The sequence below is a fragment of the Salmo trutta genome, chromosome 15 (assembly GCF_901001165.1).
Source record: "Salmo trutta chromosome 15, fSalTru1.1, whole genome shotgun sequence".
Taxonomy (NCBI): domain Eukaryota; kingdom Metazoa; phylum Chordata; class Actinopteri; order Salmoniformes; family Salmonidae; genus Salmo; species Salmo trutta.
This window is the reverse complement of record NC_042971.1, coordinates 21,995,037-22,015,779: the sequence shown is the minus strand read 5'-3', so window position 1 is coordinate 22,015,779 and position 20,743 is coordinate 21,995,037. Positions and strand designations below refer to the sequence as shown.

Here is a 20,743-nt window from a genome sequence, read left to right as displayed (position 1 = left end):
TTAAATATCCATATAAATATATATTAATGTTTATTTTCCCCATTAAAAACACTCTTACAGTGAGGGAAAAAAGTATTTGATCCCCTGCTGATTTTGGACATTTGCCCACTGACAAAGAATGATCAGTCTATAATTTTAATGGTAGGTTTATTTGAACAGTGAGAGACAGAATAACAGAATAACAAACAAATCCAGAAAAACGCATGTCAAAATTTTTATAAATTGATTTGCATTTTAATGAGGGAAATAAGTATTTGACCCCCTCTCAATCAGAAAGATTTCTGGCTCCCAGGTGTCTTTTATACAGGTAACAAGCTGAGATTAGGAGCCCACTCTTAAAGCGAGTGCTCCTAATCTCAGTTTGTTACCTGTATAAAAGACACCTGTCCACAGAAGCAATCAATCAATCAGATTCCAAACTCTCCACCATGGCCAAGACCAAAGAGTTCTCCAAGGATGTCAGTGACAGGATTGTAGACCTACACAAGGCTGGAATGGGCTACAAGACCATCGCCAAGCAGCTTGGTGAGAAGGTGACAACTATTGATGCGATTACTCACAAATGGATGAAACACAAAAGAACTGTCAATCTCCCTCGGCCTGGGCTCTATGCAAGATCTCACCTCGTGGAGTTGCAATGATCATGAGAACGGTGAGGAATCAGCCCAGAACTACACGGGAGGATCTTGTCAATGATCTCAAGGCAGCTGGGACCATAGTCATCAAGAAAACAATTGGTAACACACTACGCCGTGAAGGACTGAAATCCTGCAGCGCCCGCAAGGTCCCCCTGCTCAAGAAAGCACATATACATGCCCTTCTGAAGTTTGCCAATGAACATCTGAATGATTCAGAGGACAACTGGGTGAAAGTGTTGTGGTCAGATGAGACCCAAAATGGAGCTCTTTGGCATCAACTCAACTCGCCGTGTTTGGAGGAGGAGGAATGCTGCCTATGACCCCAAGAACACCATCCCCACCGTCAAACATGGAAGTGAAAACATTATGCTTTGGGGGTGTTTTTCTGCAAAGGGGACAGGACAACTTCACCGCATCAAAGGGACGATGGACGGGGCCATGTACCGTCAAATCTTGGGTGAGAACCTCCTTCCCTCAGCCAGGGCATTGAAAATGGGTCGTGGATGGGTATTCCAGCATGACAATGACCCAAAACACACGGCCAAGTCAACAAAGGAGTGGCTCAAGAAGAAGCACATTAAGGTCCTGGAGTGACCTAGCCAGTCTCCAGACCTTAATCCCATAGAAAATCTGTGGAGGGAGCTGAAGGTTTGAGTTGCCAAACATCAGCCTCGAAACCTTAATGACTTGGAGAAGATCTGCAAAGAGGAGTGGGACAAAATCCCTCCTGAGATGTGTGCAAACCTGGTGGCCAACTACAAGAAATGTCTGACCTCTGTGATTGCCAACAAGGGTTTTGCCACCAAGTACTAAGTCATGTTTTGCAGAGGGGTCAAATACTTAGTTCCCTCATTAAAATGCAAATCAATTTATAACATTTTTGACATGGGTTTTTCTGGATTTTTTTGTTGTTATTCTGTCTCTCACTGTTCAAATAAACCTACCATTAAAATTATAGACTGATCATTTCTTTGTCAGTGGGCAAACGTACAAAATCAGCAGGGGATCACATACTTTTTCCCCTCACTGTACATATCTGTCTAGGTTGGAACTGTTGCTGTTAAAATACAATAAATATTTTTCATTCTGAACTGTAATAAACTGATTGATCACATCACACAGATGAATAACAGAACACACACACAGGCTTGTTGATCGTGCAACCCTAAGTAACAGTACAGATAAAAAATGATCAGGCCTACTGTACATCTTACTGTAGAAATGATTGTTTGAAAGGTTGGAACTGTTGCTGTTAAAATACAGTACAGATTGTTTATTCTGAACTGGAATAAACTGATTGATCACATCACACAGATGTAGACCAGAAAACACCCACACAGTCCTAATGAGAGCATGTCTATTCTGGGCTCCGTTTTTGACAGTACAACACAAAGACACTGCCATCCATGGAGAATACCCGTTATCTCCGGTTCTCACTTTCAGTGCACTCCAAATGGCACCCTAATCCCTTTATAGTGCACATCTTTTGGTCAGGCTCCATTTGCATCCAACAAGGCTCTGGTCAATAGTAGTGCACTAAATAGGGAATATGGTGCTATTTGGAACAGATCCTTTCTTTTGTTTCATTACCCCCCAGCGTGGTTCCCTATTCCACTTCCCTGACAGGACACCTCCCTGCACCCGACAGCGCTGCACTTGCCTATCGATTGGTAGATTTGGTCTGTAGCCCCCTTTGGCCCCAAGACATGCCCGTCCACACGATAGCACAGACAACCATTATTTTAGGACAGCATCCATTCACACTTCCACTGTAGGGGTTTCCACATAGAGTAGGGGTAATTGAGATGGTCCAGACCCTGCATTGCCTACTCTGATCTATAATTACCAATAATCTCCCATTCTAGACATTCTATTTCTAAGGACTGTAGTTGATGTCCTGAATGCAAAGAGCCATAGGTACACATTACACTGACACATTATTAATGACTAAATGCAGATCATGTACATATATGATCTTTGTAATATATATGACCTTTGGAGCTAAACATATGAATGCTCACACTTACACCAAGACCTGTAAAGCAAAGCCTTTGCTGTGTGTTGGCCCCAGCTCCTAACACACTACTACTGTACAGTTACTGCAGCAGGCTGGGGTCCCACTTAGATGTGGCACTTGTCACTGTGTTGTTATGTGTTAACAATAAAGACTACAGTTCCCATAATGCAACGCACCATGCACAAAGTGATTGTTCATAGCTACACACCAATGTAGTTAGCTAGCTCAATCATCTTGTTATTAAAAGTAGCTAAACCTACGCCCCCCAGCTTGTCAATTCATCAAGGATCAAACATAACATTGGATGTTTCTCAATATGCATACTACCGTGCTCTGAGCACGCAATCTGGAGCACGGGGGGGTCGGAGCACGAGTCCAAATAAAAGTATGCCGAACGGATGCGTACTCCGCTTGTACACATTTCAAAGCACGTATCGATGCAAGCTTGAATAAAAAGTATGGACAGAAATATGACATAACCAAGTAAAAAACGAAACAAAATGTATTGAAACCATTATTTGAGCTGAAGCAAGAGAAAATAAACTTAGACTTTGGAATGAAATGTTGCCCATTCACATCTCATATGTTGTCTGACTACAATATTGCATCTTGAAAACGTTAATAAATTCATTCTGTGTTAATTTTGTTTACCTGCCTACAAAACCCACTGTAGTGTGTGTAGATTGCAAGCCCATAGTTAGTCAATAGGGCGAACTGGCTAACTACTACTGTTAGCTAACTAGCTAGCCACAAATAATTAGTAGCTAACTACCCACAAATAATTGACGTCTACCTTGCATAACATTAGTTTTAGGTAATAAAGCATTTGCTTTGTGCATATCTTGTTTTGTCTCTATTGCCATTGTCCTGGCTGGGAGAAGGTTCAGTGAATGGGTAAGTCCATAGTAAGGCAACAGGGCCAACTGGCTAGCTAGCTAGACATTAAGAAGTGGTAGCTAGCTACCCATAAAAAAATTGACATCTACCTGGCATAACATTAGTTTAAGGTCATTTGGCCATTTAACTAGTTAGACCATTACGATTCACATATAGCTAGTTGATAATTATGAAATTAAACGTCATGCTTTGTGCATATCTTGTTTCGTCTCTATTGTCATTGTCCTGGCTGGAAGAAAGTTCAGTGAATGGGAGGTGTAGTGTGCGTGAGGTAACACAGTAGGGGGAGTGCGAGTGCTTCTCAAATGTGATGTTTTATGCGCTCTCCATACTCTTGTCCTCACAAGAACGGACTCAAGAAAACGTCTTCGGAGAATGCACTCAGAGCAGGAGAGTGTGGAGTACGGTAGTATGCATATTGAGAAACACCCATGGTGTCAGAAGTGGGATTCAAACCCACGCCTCCAATGTAAGCAAAGGCACCTCATCCACTGACTCTTAGCCTCTCATTCCTATGTGACAACATAAGTGCTATTATTCACTCGAAATCTCTAAGTCTAAGTCTTCTAATCAATATAAGCACAGCCAACATTTCTCCTTCCAATGGCCCTTTACGGCGTGAGAATCTGAAAGAATTAGACCGCTATAAGTAATATGGTTGTAACTTTACCTTGGCCTCTGAATTGCACCTATTCACTCTTTTCCGATTTACAAGTGCCTATGGGACAGAGACCTGCAACTCCCGTTGCAAATCTGCCCGTGGCAAATCCAGCCCGTGAGGCAATTTAATGTGCCCCCCCCCCCACACACGGTTACGACATCAACATACACCTGTGACATGTAAATATCATTTTCATCTCCCCATTTACTATGTAAAGCACTTTGAGCTACTGGACAAGCTTTGAAGAGCTATACACTGAGTGTACAAAACATTAGGAACAACTTCCTGATATTGAGTTGCACCCCCTCAGAACAGCTTCAATTCGTCGGGCATGGACTCTACATGGTGTCGAAAGCGTTCCACAGGGATGCTGGCCCATGTTGGCCCCAGTGCTTCAGTTGTGTTAAGTTGGGTGGATGTCCTTTGGGTGGTGGACTATTCTTGATACACACAGGAAACTGTTGAGCATGAAAAACCTAGCAGCGTTGCAGTTCTTGACACACTTAAAAGTCACAAATCTTTTGCCTTGCCTATTCCCCACCCCCCCAACCCCTGTACACATATACACAATCCTTGTCTCAATTGTTTCAAGGCTTAAAAATCCTTCTTTAACCTGTCTCCTCCCCTTCATCTACACTGATTGAAGTGGATTTAACAGGTGACATCAGTAAGGGATCATAGCTTTCACCTGGATTCACCTGGTCAGTCTATGTCGGGGAATTTATATATATTTGAATTTTTTTTATAATAGAACAAATTCTTATTTACAATGACGGTGAAAAGAGCAGTGTTCGTACGGTTTTGTACAATCAGTGTATAAATCCAATAAATGATTAAGTATCATTACAACGACTTACCACTGTCAGTGACAAACTAAAAGGTCAATTCAGTAGTATGATATAATCATACACAGTTGAGCAACTTCCTGATTTCATTAAGACTTAAAAGGTACACATCATCATAAACATCATCACACACAAATGTAAGTACTTACCCCGGTCCGTATCGTAGAGGAAGACAAACTTGTTCCAGTCGTAGTGGTCGAGTAGCGAGAGCAGCGCTCCGCGGATGGAGGGCCGAAGCTGCAGCGTGAACTGGCTCTCTCCCTCGGTGGGGAAGCTGGGCGTGATGAGGGAGATGTGCAGCGCCCCGCAGAACGACGTCAGCGTGTGCACCGAGCGCTTGTCGTACAGGCCAAAGATGGCGAATACGCCCCGCGAGTACTGCGAGCAGACTGTGGAGGAGGTATGGAAGGGGGGAAGAGAGAGAGAGAGAGAGAAAGAGAGATAAGTTAGTTACTAAATTAGTTTACTAAACATTTTAATCTCTTAAAGGGAGAAATGGTGCATGCAAGAATAGACGGCGAGTACAGAGAGCAGACAGTGGTAGGTAAAGAGAGAGAGAGACATTGCAGATCGTTCACCAACCCATTCAAATCCCTACAAGAGAAGCCCTTTGTTGCCTACGGAATAAAAACTACCCCAAACATCCACAAAATATCAAATTTCCTCTAATGTTTCCATCTTAAAACATGATTTCTAGTTTAATGAGTCTCTCTACCTAATAAGTCTCTCTGCAAACACACCGGCTTTAATATGAAAAGTTGTGTTATAAGTCTTTACATACACACTGCAGTTTCTGCTTAAGGCGCCTTGGTGTCTCGAGCCCTGATGCTATAATTGCTTGTGCTTTGTTGTGTGGCGTGTGTGTGTGTGTGTGTGTGTGTGTGTGTGTGTGTGTGTGTGTGTGTGTGTGTGTGTGTGTGTGTGTGTGTGTGTGTGTGTGTGCTTAAAAGACACACCATAATGAACAGTTATGCTGACTTCTTCGTGCACGGCGAGTGCCTAAATGAAAGAATGGCACATGGGTAAAAAGTGTGTTCAAAGCGTTTGAACTGTTCCATTGTAAAGGGAACAGATAAACATGTTTTTTTGTGGTTGTTTTATTGTTGCTACGCTGGGTTTGACAGCCTTATTTTTTTCAAAGTATTACAGTGTTGTTGGGAGTCCCTCTCTTTGCAGCTTGCAAATGCCTAGGGCTGAAGAAGAAGATATAGAGGAGAGGGAGAGAGGGACAGGGAGAAAGTGAGATAGAAAGAGCGAGAGAGAAAACCCAGGCTTTGATGCCTTCTGAGTTTCTTCCTCCATTCGTTCTACAAACCGTTAGACATAACAACGACGTGTACATGTGTCAACAAAAAACAAACCACTACTGTCTCGTAACTCTATGTAACTCTCGTTCTCCATCTCTCCTGAAGCAGAGAGTGATTTGCACATCATCAAGGCTTTGTTGTCCCAGTCATGTAGGAGAAATTGAGCACCCACATACACTGTGCCAGCGCACTGTGTTACGTTGCATCATATTGTAGCCTAACACATCATCGTGCAACATTGTGTGTTGCATCCAGTGGTGTAGTGGAGGGTAAACACACCTAAACGCCACATACAGTACCAGTCAAACGTTTGGACTCATTCAAGGGTTTTTCTTTATTTATACTATTTTCTACATTGTAGAATAATAATATTACAGGTAATATTACATTTCATTACATTACATTACATTACAACGGAACGATTTGATTAGTGTAATGTTAGCTAGCTAGCTACATAGTTGTCTTTGCATCAAGGTTAAAGGTATAGCTAAATGTGTAGGTGTAGCTTTGAGAAACTAACTTTGAGAAACTAACAAGGTTAGCTAGCCAGCTAGCCAGCTGTATTCGTTCGTTCGCGCCATTTTCCAAACGGCGTCAACATCACAACACCACAGCCACTGCTAGCTAGCCAACTTTACCAACTAGTAGCACTGTAGAAACTAAATATATTACAACGGAACGATTTGATTAGTGTAACGTTAGCTAGCTACATAGTTGTCTTTGTATCAAAGATAAAGGTAAACGCAGCCACTGCTAGCTAGCCAACTCTACCAGCTAGCGGTACTGTATCATTTTAGTCAATAAGATTTTTGTAACGTAAGTTTTCGAGTTGTGTAGTCCACTTGTGTAGCTAACAGGACTGACTTTGTGTTAGCTAGCCAACGTTTAATTACTTCTGCGTTATGAAAGGAACTAGACACGGACACGAATGATCCATTGGTAGTTTGTTGTAACCAAGTATTGGTGCTAACCTTGTGTTATTGGATGCTAGCATGCTAGTTAGCTACGGCGTCATAGGACACGGTGCACTGGGTGGGTTTCACGGAAGAATACTGTACCAAGTTACCTAGCTGAATAAACTAAGTTTGAGCCTATTCCAGGAAACATTGAACCACTGTAGTTTACATCAATTATAATTTCTAAAGTGGAAGTTGGAAAAGTTATATTTGAGTGTTTCAGTGAATGGTTAGTGAGGTTGGACCTCGGCTCTCTCACTTCCCCAGTTGTTTAGTTAATTTTCATTCCAATCTCCTTTGCATTAGCGTAGCCTCGCCTGTAGCCTGTCAACTATGTGTCTGTCTATCCCTGTTCTCTCCTCTCTGCACAGGCCACACAAACACTTCACACCGCATGGCTGCTGCGACTCTATCCTGGTGGTCCCAGCTCGCACGACCCACGTGGAGTTCCAGGTCTCCGGCAGCCTCTGGAACTGCCGGTCTGCGGCCAACAAGGCAGAGTTCATCTCAGCCTATGCTACCCTCCAGTCCCTCGACTTCTTGGCGCTGACGGAAACATGGATTACCACAGAAAACACTGCTACTCCTACTGCTCTCTCCTCGTCTGACCACGTGTTCTCGCACACCCCGAGAACATCTGGTGAGCGGGGTGGCAGGACTGGAATCTTCATCTCTCCCAAGTGGACATTCTCTCTTTCTCCCCTGACCCATCTGTCTATCTCCTCCTTTGAATTCCATGCTGTCACAGTCACTAGCCCATTCAAGCTTAACCTCTCTCGGGTATGTGGGATGATTTCGTCCCACCTACGTAACAGCTACTGAAATTCCAGTGGCGCGATTTTTGAATCGTTAGAAATACTATTACTTCAATTTCTCAAACATATGACTATTTTACAGCTATTTAAAGACAAGACTCTCGTTAATCTAACCACACTGTCCGATTTCAAAAAGGCTTTACAACGAAAGCAAAACATTAGATTATGTCAGCAGAGTACCCAGCCAGAAATAATCAGACACCCATTTTTCAAGCTAGCATATAATGTCACAAAAACCCAGAAGACAGCTAAATGCAGCACTAACCTTTGATGATCTTCATCAGATGACACACCTAGGACATTATGTTATACAATACATGCATGATTTGTTCAATCAAGTTCATATTTATATCAAAAAACAGCTTTTTACATTAGCATGTGACGTTCAGAACTAGCATACCCCCCGCAAACTTCCGGCGAATTTCTAACAATTTACTAAATTACTCACGATAAACGTTCACAAAAAGCATAACAATTATTTTAAGAATTATAGATACAGAACTCCTCTATGCACTCGCTATGTCCGATTTTAAAATAGCTTTTCGGTGAAAGCACATTTTGCAATATTCTAAGTAGATAGCCCGGCATCACAGGGCTAGCTATTTAGACACCCAGCAAGTTTAGCCTTCACCAAACTCCGATTTACTATTAGAAAAGTTTGATTACCTTTCCTGTTCTTCGTCAGAATGCACTCCCAGGACTTCTACTTCAATAACAAATGTTGGTTTGGTCCCAAATAATCCATAGTTATGTTCCAACAGCGGCGTTTTGTTCGTGCGTTCAAGACACTATCCCAATGGTAAATAAGGGTCATGCGCACGGCGCATTTCGTGACAAAAGATTTCTAAATATTTCATTACCGTACTTCGAAGCATGTCAACCGCTGTTTAAAATCAATTTTTATGCCATTTTTCTCGTAAAAAAGCGATAATATTCCGACCGGGAATCTGCAATTAGGTAAACAGCCGAAAGAAAATACAGCACGGGGTCGACTCGGTCACGCGCCTAATTCCTTTGTCCTCTGATCTGCCACTTGGCAAAGGCGATAATGTGTTTCAGCCAGAGGCTGCCTTGATATCGTTCAGCTTTTTCCCGGACTCTGAGAGCCTATGGGAGCCGTGGGAAGTGTCACGTTACAGCTAAGATCCTCACTCTTCAATAAACAGAGACAAGAAGAACGACTCCTTGTCAGACAGGCCACTTCCTGCATGAAATCTTCTCAGGTTTTTGCCTGCCATATGAGTTCTGTTATACTCACAGACACCATTCAAACAGTTTTAGAAACTTTAGGGTGTTTTCTATCCAAAGCCAATAATTATATGCATATTCTAGTTACTGGGCAGGAGTAGTAACCAGATTAAATCGGGTACGTTTTTTATCCGGCCGTGTAAATACTGCCCCCTAGCCCTAACAGGTTAACCTCTTACATCTAGATGTTCCGCTAGCGGAACACCTGCTCCAATATCCAATGGTGGGCGTGGCGCGAAATACAAATTCCTCTAAAATCCGAAAACTTCCATTTTTCAAACATATGACTATTTTACAGCATTTTAAAGACAAGACTCTCGTTAATCTAACCACACTGTCCGATTTCAAAAAGGCTTTACAGCGAAAGCAAAACATTAGATTATGTCAGCAGAGTACCCAGCCAGAAATAATCAGACACCCATTTTTCAAGCTAGCATATAATGTCACAAAAACCCAGAAGACAGCTAAATGCAGCACTAACCTTTGATGATCTTCATCAGATGACAACCCTAGGACATTATGTTATACAATGCATGCATGTTTTGTTCAATCAAGTTCATATTTATATCAACAACCAGCTTTTTTACATTAGCATGTGACGTTCATACCCCCCGCAAACCTCCGGTGAATTTACTAAATTACTCACGATAAACGTTCACAAAAAACATAACAATTATTTGTGTGTTCAACCTTCCCAAGTTCTCGCACGTCACCCCGCTCCTCCACACACTCCACTGGCTTCCAGTTGAAGCTCGCATCTGCTACAAGACCATGGTGCTTGCCTACGGAGCTGTGAATGGCACCTCCGTACCTTCAGGCTCTGATCAGTCCCTACACCCAAAGAAGGGCACTGCGTTCATCCACCTCTGGCCTGCTGGCCCCCCTACCTCTGCAGAAGCACAGTTCCCGCTCAGCCCAGTCAAAACTGTTCGCTGATCTGGCACCCCAATGGTGGAACAAGCTCCCTCACGACGCCAGGACAGCGGAGTCAATCACCACCTTCCGGAGACACCTGAAACCCCACCTCTTTAAGGAATACCTGGGATAGGATTAAGTAATCCTTCTAACCCTCCCCCCCACCCTCCCCCCGAAAAATATATAGATGTACTATTGTAAAGTGGTTGTTCCGCTGGATAACATAGGTGAATGCACCAATTTGTAAGTCGCTCTGGATAAGAGCATCTGCTAAATGACGTAAATGTAAAATGTAAAACTGTGAACACATACGGAATCCTGTAGTAACCAAAAAAGTGATAAACAAATCAAAATATGTTTTAGATTTTAGATTCTTCAAAGTAGTCACCATTTGCCTTTATGACAGCTTTGCATACTTTTGGTATTCTCTCAACCAGCTTCACCTGGAACGGCTTTCCAACAGTCTTGAAGGAGTTCCCACATATGCTGAGCACTTGTTGTCTGCTTTTCATTCACTCTGCGGTCCAACTCATCCCAAACCATCTCAATTGGGTTGAGGTCAGGTGATTGTGGAGGCCAGGTCAACTGATGCAGCACTTCATCACTCTCCTTCTTGGTCAAATAGCCCTTACACAGCCTGGAGGTGTGTTGGGTCATTGTCCTGTTGAAAAACAAATGATAGTCCCACTAAGCGCAAACCAGATGGGATGGCGTATCGCTGCAGAATGTTGTGGTTGTCACACCCTGATCTGTTTCACCTGTCTTTGTGAATGTCTCCATCCACCTCCAGCTGTCACCTGTTTTCCCCATTAGTCCCTGGGTATTTATTCCGGGGTTCCCTGTTTGTCTGTTGCCAGTTCGTCTCGTCAAGTCAACCAGTGTGTGTTTCCGTGCTCCTGCCTTTTCTTATCTCTTTTGCTAGTCCTCCCGGTTTTGACCCTTGCCTGCCTTGACTCTGAACCCGCCTGCCTGACCATTCTGCCTAACCTGACCTCGAGCCTGCCTGCCACTCTGTATCTCCTGAACTCTGACCTTGTTAAGATTTTTTGCCTGTCCACGACCATTCTCTTGCCTGCCCCTTGGATTATAATAAATATCAGAGACTCGAACAATCTTCCTCAGAACAAAGGACAAATTTCCACCGGTCTAAATGTCCATTGCTTGTGTTTCTTGGCCCAAGCAAGTCTCTTTTTCTTACTGGTGTCCTTTAGTAGTGGTTTCTTTGCAGCAATTCGACCATGGAGGCCTGATTCATGCAGTGTCCTCTGAACAGTTTGTTGAGATGTGTCTGTTACTTGAACTCTGTGAAGCAATTATTTGTGCTGCAATCTGAGGTGCAGTTAACTGCTATGAACTTATCCTCTGCAGCAGAAGTAACTCTGGGTCTTCCTTTCCTGTGGCGGTCCTCATGAGAGCTAGTTTCATCATAGCGCTTGATGGTTTTTGCAACTGCACTTGAAGAAACTTTTCGCCATTGACTGACCTTCATGTCTTAAAGTAATGATGGACTGTTGTTTCTCTTTGTTTATTTGAGCTGTTCTTGCCATAATATGGACTTGGTCTTTTACCAAATAGGGCTTCCATCTGGATACCACCCCTACCTTGTCACAACACAACTGATTGGTTCAAACGCATTAAGAAGGAATGAAATTCCACAAATTAACTTTTAACAAGGCATACTTGTTAATTGAAATGCATTCCAGGTGACTACCTCATGAAGCTAGTTGAGAGAATGCCAAGTGTGTTCAAAGCTGTCATCAAGGCAAAGGGTGGCTACTTTGAAGAATCTCAAATATAAAATATATTTTGATTTGTTTAACACTTTTTTGATTACTGCAAGATTCCATTTGTGTTATTTCATAGTTTTGATGTCTTCACTATTATTCTACAATGTAGAAAATAGTAAATATAAAGTAAAAACCTGGAATGAGTAGGTGTGTCCAAGCTTTTGACTGGTACTGTACATTCATACTAAATATGCTGTGTGAATTTAGCCTATGTCATTAAGGACGAATGTACAACAAATGATGATACACACACACACAAACACACACATGTGCACCCATATTCTGCAACAGCAGTGGTTTCTTTCAAAGTTCTTGGCATATTGACTGACCTTTATGTCTTAAAGTAATGATGGACTGTCGTTTCTCTTTGTTTATTTGAGCTGTTCTTGCCATAATATGGACTTGGTCTTTTACCAAATAGGGCTATCTTCTGTATACCACCCCTACCTTGTCACAACACAACTGATTGGCTGAAACGCATTAAGAAGTAAAGAAAAAAAAGTCAAATTCGTGGCCACATGTCCAGCAGTGTCACACCCTTATCTGGGTCACCTGTCCTTGTGATTGTCTCCACCCCCTCCAGGTGTCGCTTATTATCCCCAGTGTATATATCCCTGTGTTTCCTGTCTCTCTGTGCCAGTTTGTCTTGTTTGCCAAGTCAACCAGCGGTTTTCCTTGCTCCTATCATTCCCAGTCTTTGTTTGTTTCTAGTCCTCCTGGTTTCGACCCTTGCCTGTCCTGACTCCGATCCCACCTGCCTGACCACTCTGCCTGTTCTGACTATCAGCCTGCCTATCCCCTTGTCCTGTTTTGGACTCGGATCTGGTTTCTGACCCCTGCCTGGCCTGACCTCGAGACTGCCTAATGTCTGGTACTGTTTAGACTCTGACCTGGTTTATGAACTCTCGCCTGTCCCCGACCTGCCTTTGCCTACTTCCTTTGTTATAATAAATATAGGAGCTCTACCATCTGCCTCCTGTGTCTGCATGTGGGTCCTTATAAGCAGAGATTAGCACTTTGCAATCATAAATACTGTACATCATTCATCACGCTGTCTCTGTCTATTCTTTCATTCTCTCTGTCCCCTGCTCTCTCTCGTTCCCCCTCTTTCTCTGTCTTTCCCCCTCTCTCTACAGTTAAATGTCTATAGTTATGTCTAAGCTGAAGTGACAAACATGTTGTTGCTGACTAACACAGGGCTCAGACTGTCCAGTTGTCCTGTCTCTCTTCCTCTTCCTCCATCTCACTCTCTGATTCTCCCTCTCCATCTCTCTCTCTTTCTCTCCCTCCCCCGGAGATGAACAGAACCACTAACGAGCAGCCTGCTGTTATTTCCAATAAAAAGAGACAAACTACAATATCAACAACATCTCTCTCACACACACACACACACACACACACACACACACACACACACACACACACACACACACACACACACACACACACACACACACACACACACACACACACACACACACACACACACACACACACACACACACACACACACACACACACACACACAGCCACCATCGCATCATTATATCAGAATTCAACGTGTGCGTCCCAAATGGCACCCTATTCTCTGGCCAAATGTAGCGAGACAAAGGGAATAGGGTGCCAATTGGGACGCAACCTAACACTGGCTATGGAGCAAGATGAGGGATATGCCTTTAGGTGGAGATAGATCTCTGTATTTCTGTGAGGGATAATCAAATCAAAATCAAATCCATTTTTATTGGTCACATATACATGGTTAGCAGATGTTAATGCGAGTGTAGCGAAATGCTTGTGCTTCTAGTTCCGACCGTGCAGTAATATCTAACAAGTAATCAAACAATTTCACAACAACTACCTTTTACACACAAGTGTAAAGGAATGAATAAGAATATGTACATATAAATATATGGATGAGCGATGGCCGAACGGCATAGGCAAGATGCAGTAGATGGTATAGAGTACAGTATATACATATGAGATGAGTAATGTAGGGTATGTAAACATTATATAAAGTGGCATTGTTTAAAGTGACTAGTGATATATTTATTACATCCAATTTTTAATTATTAAAGTGGCTAGAGTCAGTATGTTGGCAGCAGCCACTCATTGTTAGTGACGGCTGTTTAACAGTCTAATGGCCTTGAAGCTGTTTTGAGATAGAAGCTGTTTTTCAGTCTCTTGGTCCCAGCTTTGATGCACCTGTACTGACCTCACCTTCTGAATGATAACGGGGTGAACAAGCAGTGGTTGTTATCCTTGATGATCTTTTTGGCCTTCCTATGACATTGGGTGGTGTTGGTGTCCTGGAGGACAGGTAGCTTTCCCCCGCTGATGCGTTGTGCAGACATCACTATCCTTACGGTTGTGGGCGGAGCAGTTGCCGTACTGGGCGGTGATACAGCCTGACAGGAAGCTCTTAATTGTGCATCTGTAAAAGTTTGTGAGCATTTTTGGTGACAAGCCAAATTTCTTCAGCCTCCTGAGGTTGAAGAGGCGCTGTTGCGCCTTCTTCACCACGCTGTCTGTGTGGGTGGACCATTTCAGTTTGTCCTTGATGTGTACGCAGAGGAACTTAAAACTTTCCACCTTCTCCACTACTGTCCCATCGATGTGGATAAGGGGGTGCTCCCTCTGCTGTTTCCTGAAGTCCACGATCATCTCCTTTGTTTTATTGACGTTGAGTGAGAGGATATTTTCCTGACACCACACTCTGAGGGCCCTCACCTCCTCCCTGTAGGCAGTCTCGTTGTTGTTGGTAATCAAGCCTACCACTGTAGTGTCGTCTGCAAACTTGATGATTGAGTTGGAGGCGTGCATGGCCACGCAGTCATGGGTGAACAGGGAGTACAGGAGGGGGCTTAGAACGCACCCTTGTGGGACCCCAGTGTTGAGGATCAGCGGGGTGGAGATGTTGTTTCCTACCCTCACCACCTGGAGGTGGCTTGTCAGAAAGTCCAGGACCCAGGGTCTCGAGCTTAAAGACGAGTTTGGAGGCTACTAAGGTGTTAAATGCTGAGCTGCAATCGATGAACAGCATTCTTACATAGGTGTTCCTCTTGTCCAGATGGGTTAGGGCAGTGTGCAGTGTGATTGTGATTGCGTCGTCTGTCGACCTATTGAGGCGGTAAACAGTGGAGTGGGTCTAGGGTGTCTGGTAGGGTGGAGGTGATAAGATCCTTGACTAGCCTCTCAAAGCACTTCATGATGACGGAAGTGAGTGCTACAGGGCGATAGTCGTTTAGCTCAGTTACCTTCGCTTTCTTGGGAACAGAAACAATGGTGGCCCTCTTGAAGCATGTGGGAACAGCAGACTGGGATAGGGATTGATTGAATATGTCCGTAAACACACCGGCCAGCTGGTCTGCGCATGCTCTGAGGACGCTGCTAGGGATGCCGTCTGGGCCGGCAGCCTTGCAAGGGTTAACACGTTTAAATGTTTTACTCACGTTGGCTGTGGTGAAGGAGAGCCCGCAGGTTTTGGTAGCGGGCCATGTCAGTCGCACTGTATTGTCCTCAAAGCGAGCAAAGAAGTTGTTTAGTTTGTCTGGGAGCAAGACGTCGGTGTCTGTGACTGGGCTGGTTTTCTTTTTGTAATCCATGATTAACTGTAGACCCTGCCAAATACGTCTCGTGTCTGAGCCGTTGAATTGCGACTCTACTTTGTCTCTATACTGACGCTTAGCTTGTTTGATTGCCTTGCGGAGGGAATAGCTACACTGTTTGTATTCGGTTATGTTTCCGGTCGCTTTGCCATGATGAAAAGCAGTGGTTCGAACTTTCAGTTTTGTGCGAATGCTGCCATCAATCCACGGTTTCTGGTTGGGGAAGGTTTTAATAGTCACCGTGGGTACAACATCACTGATGCATTTGCTAATAAACTGAGCCATGTTTCCGTGAAACAGAGAACGTTACAATCTCTGATGTATCTCTGGAAGGCAACCCTTGCTCAAATTTCATCTACTTTGTTGTCAAGAGACTGGAACTTGGCAAGTAGTATACTCGTGAGCGATGTGCCCGTCTACGGAGCCTGACCAGAAGACCGCTCTGTCTTCCCCTTCTGCGGCGCAGTTGTTTTGCGTCGCCTACTGGGATCCGATCCATTGTCCTGGGTGGTGGTCCAAACAGAGGATCCGTTTCGGGAAAGTCGCATTCCTGGTCCTAATGTTGGTAAGTTGATGTTGCTCTTATATCCAATAATTCTTCCCGGCTGTATATAATAAGACTTAAGATTTCATGGGCTTACAGTGTAAGAAATAATACATAAAAAAACAAAATACTGCATACGTTCCTAAGAACGCGAAGTGAGGCAACCATCTCTGTTGGCACCATCCCTGCTCCACCTAAATGATATGCCTTTAGGTGGAGATAGATCTCTGTATTCCTGTGAGTGATATGATACCGTTGGATACCGTATAAACAGAGCTGTCTGTCCCTGTGGCTATTGGTTTATAACTAGACTGGGCTGCAATGAATTCAATGAAAGGAAGCCAGTGTGAAACATACACACACAGAGGGAGAAAGCACACAAACACGCAGAACACACATACAAGAAGAGGACTGTGTGGAACACAATGAACAAGTAAGGCTCAATCTGCTTTCTGTTCTCCCACTTTCTCTATCTCTAGTGCTGTTTCTCTCCTTTTGTCTACCCGGAGAAAAGGACAGAGAGTGAATTGACTACACAGCCCAGACAAGCTCTGGAGAAAGAGAGAGGAAGAGGGGCGTGAAGGAGGGAAAGTGTCACAAAGCAGAGGGGGGTGTTTACAGCAATCAACTTCACCTTAGAGAGAAACACTAGCAATAACACACACACACACACACACACACACGCTCACACACACACACACACACACACACACACACACACACACACACACACACACACACACACACACACACACACACACACACACACACACACACACACACACAGACCTCCTTAAAGGCGCTAAATCTAACTGACCCTGGGAGAGTATACAGTGGAGGCACTACACTCTACTCCACACACTCCATTATACAGTACCAGTCAAAAGTTTGAGAGCTTTGCACACCTTTGGCATTCTCTCAACCAGCTTCGTGATGTAGTCACCTGGAATGCATTTCAATTAACAGGTGTGCCTTGTTAAAAGTTAACTTGTGGAATTTATTTCCTTCTTAATGTGTTTAAGCCAAACAGTTGTGTTGTGACAAGGTAGGGGTGGTATACAGAAGACCACCCTATTTGGTAAAAGACCAAGTCCATATTATGTCAATAACTGCTCAAATAAGCAAAGAGAAACGACAGTCTATCATTACTTTAAGACATGAAGGTCAATCAATGCGGAACATTTCAAGAACTTTGAAAGTTTCTTCAAGTGCAGTAGCAAAAAACCATCAAGCGCTATGATGAAACTGGCTCTCATGAGGTCCGCCACTCGTACTGTATGTCTGTAGCTATATGTCTACGCTACAATTATAAGTCTGTAGCTATATGTCTATGCTACAGTTATAAGTCTGTAGCTATATGTCTACGCTACAGTTATAAGTCTGTAGCTATATGTCTACGCTACAGTTATAAGTCTGTAGCTATATGTCTACGCTACAGTTATAAGTCTGTAGCTATATGTCTACGCTACAGTTATAAGTCTGTAGCTATATGTCTACGCTACAGTTATAAGTCTGTAGCTATATGTCTACGCTACAGTTATAAGTCTGTAGCTATATGTCTATGCTACAGTTATAAGTCTGTAGCTATATGTCTACGCTACAGTTATAAGTCTGTAGCTATATGTCTATGCTACAGTTATAAGTCTGTAGTTATGTCTAAACTGTAGTGGCATACATGTTGTTGCTGACTGACATACAGGGCTCAGACTGTCCAGTTTGAACGGTCCATTTTGTACCGTCCCACACCAGCAGTGACCCTGAAACAGCATGCGCCAGCCTTCTAGTTCACTGCACAAACAGGTCAGCAGCCCCAGCCACAGCTAACACTGCACCTCACATAATCAATGGGCCCATGTGAGAGAGAGTGTGCAGTGTCTGTACGTGCATGGGCGGGGTGGGTTGGGTTTGGGGGTGAGGAGGGTGTGTGTGTGTGTGTGTGTGTGTGTGTGTGTGTGTGTGTGTGTGGTACACCCTGTCCAGGTTGATTGATCTTTGTTTTGGTGATATTGATGAATAGACTTTACTTCCATGTTCAAATACACCCACCACACACACACACACACACACCCACACAGCTGCATCACAATTAGTGAATCCCTCACTAAAACCAATGCACCAACTTAGTGACCTTGTGGTTAGTTTGTCCACCCTGAGATTGGAAGGTTTGGGTTTTGATCCCTGGTTGAGTCAGACTCCAAAAATGATACTGAAGGCCTCTGCTTGGCACTCAGCATTAAAGAGATGGATTAGGGATAAGGTCTTGCGATAGACTAGCATCCTGTCCGGAGGTGTACTTGTATATCAAACAGCCTCACGCTATCGAATAAGGACATAGGCTCCTTCCCCATGGTCCGTTCTGGACAAGGCTTACTTATTTCACTTAAACCAATGCCACCAACACTTACATCCTAGCTGAATTGTATTGTTACCATGCTGCACACATTTCCACAGTGTTGTGTCTCACAGGTGTTGAGCACTACACCGAACACAACATAGTTGCTGACTGCATTGCAGCTACCAATTTATTGATTTGACCACACAGCACAAGCCACCATCATTCACCACTCGTTTCAGACCGTATATACAGTGCCTTTCGGAAAGTATTCCGACCCCTTGACTTTTCCACATTTTGTTACAGCCTTATTCTAAAATGGATTACATTTAGTTTTTTTCGTCATCAATCTACATGCAATACCCCATAATGACAAAGCGAAAACAGGTAATATCGATTTTTTTTTTGCTCATTTATAAAACAAATCAACTGAAATATCACATTTACATAAGTATTCAGATCCTTTACTCAGTACTTTGTTGAAGCGCCTTTGGCAGTGGTTACAGTATCGCGTCTTCTTGGTTATGACGCTACAAGCTTAGCACACCTGTATTTTGAGAGTTTCACCCATTCTTCACTGCAGATCCTCTCAATCTCAGGTTGGATGGGAAGCTTCGCTGCACAGCTATTTTCAGGTCTCTCCAGAGATATTCGATCAGGTTCAAGTCCGGGCTCTGGCTGGGCCACTCCAGGACATTCAGAGACTTGTCCCGAAGCCACTCCTGCATTGTCTTGGCTGTGTGCTTACGATCGTTGTTCTGTTGGAAGGTGAACCATTGCCCCAGTCTGAGGTCCTGAGCACTCTGGAGCATGTTTTCATCAAGGATCTCTCTGCTCTGTTCATCTTTGCCTCAATCCTGACTCGTCTCAAAGTCCCTGCCGCTGAAAAACATCCCCACAGCATGATGCTGCCACAACCATGCTTCACTGTAGGGGTGGTGCCAGGTTTCCTCCAAACGTGACACTTGGCATTCAGGCCAAATAGTTAAACTTGGTTTCAGACCAGAGAATCTTGTGTCTCATGGTCTGAGAATCTTTAGGTGCCTTTTGGCAAACGCCAAGAGGGCCGTCATGTGCCTTTTACTGAGGAGTGGCTTCCATCTGGCCACTCTACCATAAAGGCCTGATTGGTGGAGTGCTGCAGAGATGGTTGTCCTTCTGGAAGGTTCTCCCATCTACACAGAGGAACTCTAGAGCTCTGTCAGAGTGACCATCGGGTTCTTGGTCACCTCCCTGACCAAGGCCCTTCTCCCCCGATGGCTCAGGTTGACCGGGAGGCCAGCTCTAGGAAGAGTCTTGGTGGTTCCAAACATCTTCCACTTAAGAATGATGGAGGCCACTGTTCTTGGGGACCTTCACTGCTCCAAACATTTTTTGGTACCCTTCCCCAGATCTGTTCCTTTTGCTCTGACATGCGCTGTCAACTGTGGGACCTTATATAGACAGGTGTGCCTTTCCAAATCATGTTCAATCAATTGAATTCACCACAGATGGACTCCAATCCAGTTGTAGAAATGTCACAAGGATGATCAATGGAAACAGGATGCAATTTCTCAATCTCAATTTCGAGTCACATACCAAAGGGTCTGAATACTTACGTAAATACTTTTTTTTTTAAATACATTTGCAAAAAAATAAAAACAGTTTTTGCTTTGCCATTATTGGGTATTGTGTGTAGATTGAGGATTTTAAAAATATATACATTTTAGAATATGGCGATAACATAGCAAAATGTGGAAAAAGTCACGGGGTCTGAATATGTTCCGAAGGCACTGTATCTGATGGTTGTCTCACATAACTCATGCAGATATAGGATCAGAATTTGACCAGTTTCTCACAGCAGAAAAAAATAATCCCTTGCGCGACAGGAAATGTATTATTGTGCGGATTATGGTTAATGGACATTTTTGTAGGGGTTGATGCATTTTTAGGGCAAATCAAATCTGTCCTTTAAAGTGGAAATTACAAGCCTTTAGAAGCCTTTTTAAACCTTGAATAAACTACAAGTTTGCATCAAATTAAGATTCTACATCTGTAGACAGGCAATACACCTTTACAAACTGGTTATAGGCCAACCTTTATCTTGTACCAGGTGAGATGTCCACTCAAAAAACCAAATGTCCTGTACAGTGCTTTCTGATATACATCTCTATTTGGCCTATCAAAGCAACATTTG

General features: G+C 43.5%; 1 protein-coding gene across 3 annotated transcripts in view; it reads right to left on the bottom strand.

Annotated features, from left to right (window-relative positions):
- Positions 1–20,743, bottom strand: part of LOC115148623 (glutamate receptor 4) — a 200,809-nt gene that overhangs the window by 83,686 nt on the left and 96,380 nt on the right. For all 3 annotated transcript variants that reach the window (XM_029690680.1, XM_029690679.1, XM_029690678.1), the window contains exon 3: positions 5,208–5,447. In XM_029690680.1, coding sequence (XP_029546540.1) covers positions 5,208–5,447 — 240 coding nt within the window. The remainder of the gene's footprint in view (positions 1–5,207; positions 5,448–20,743) is intronic.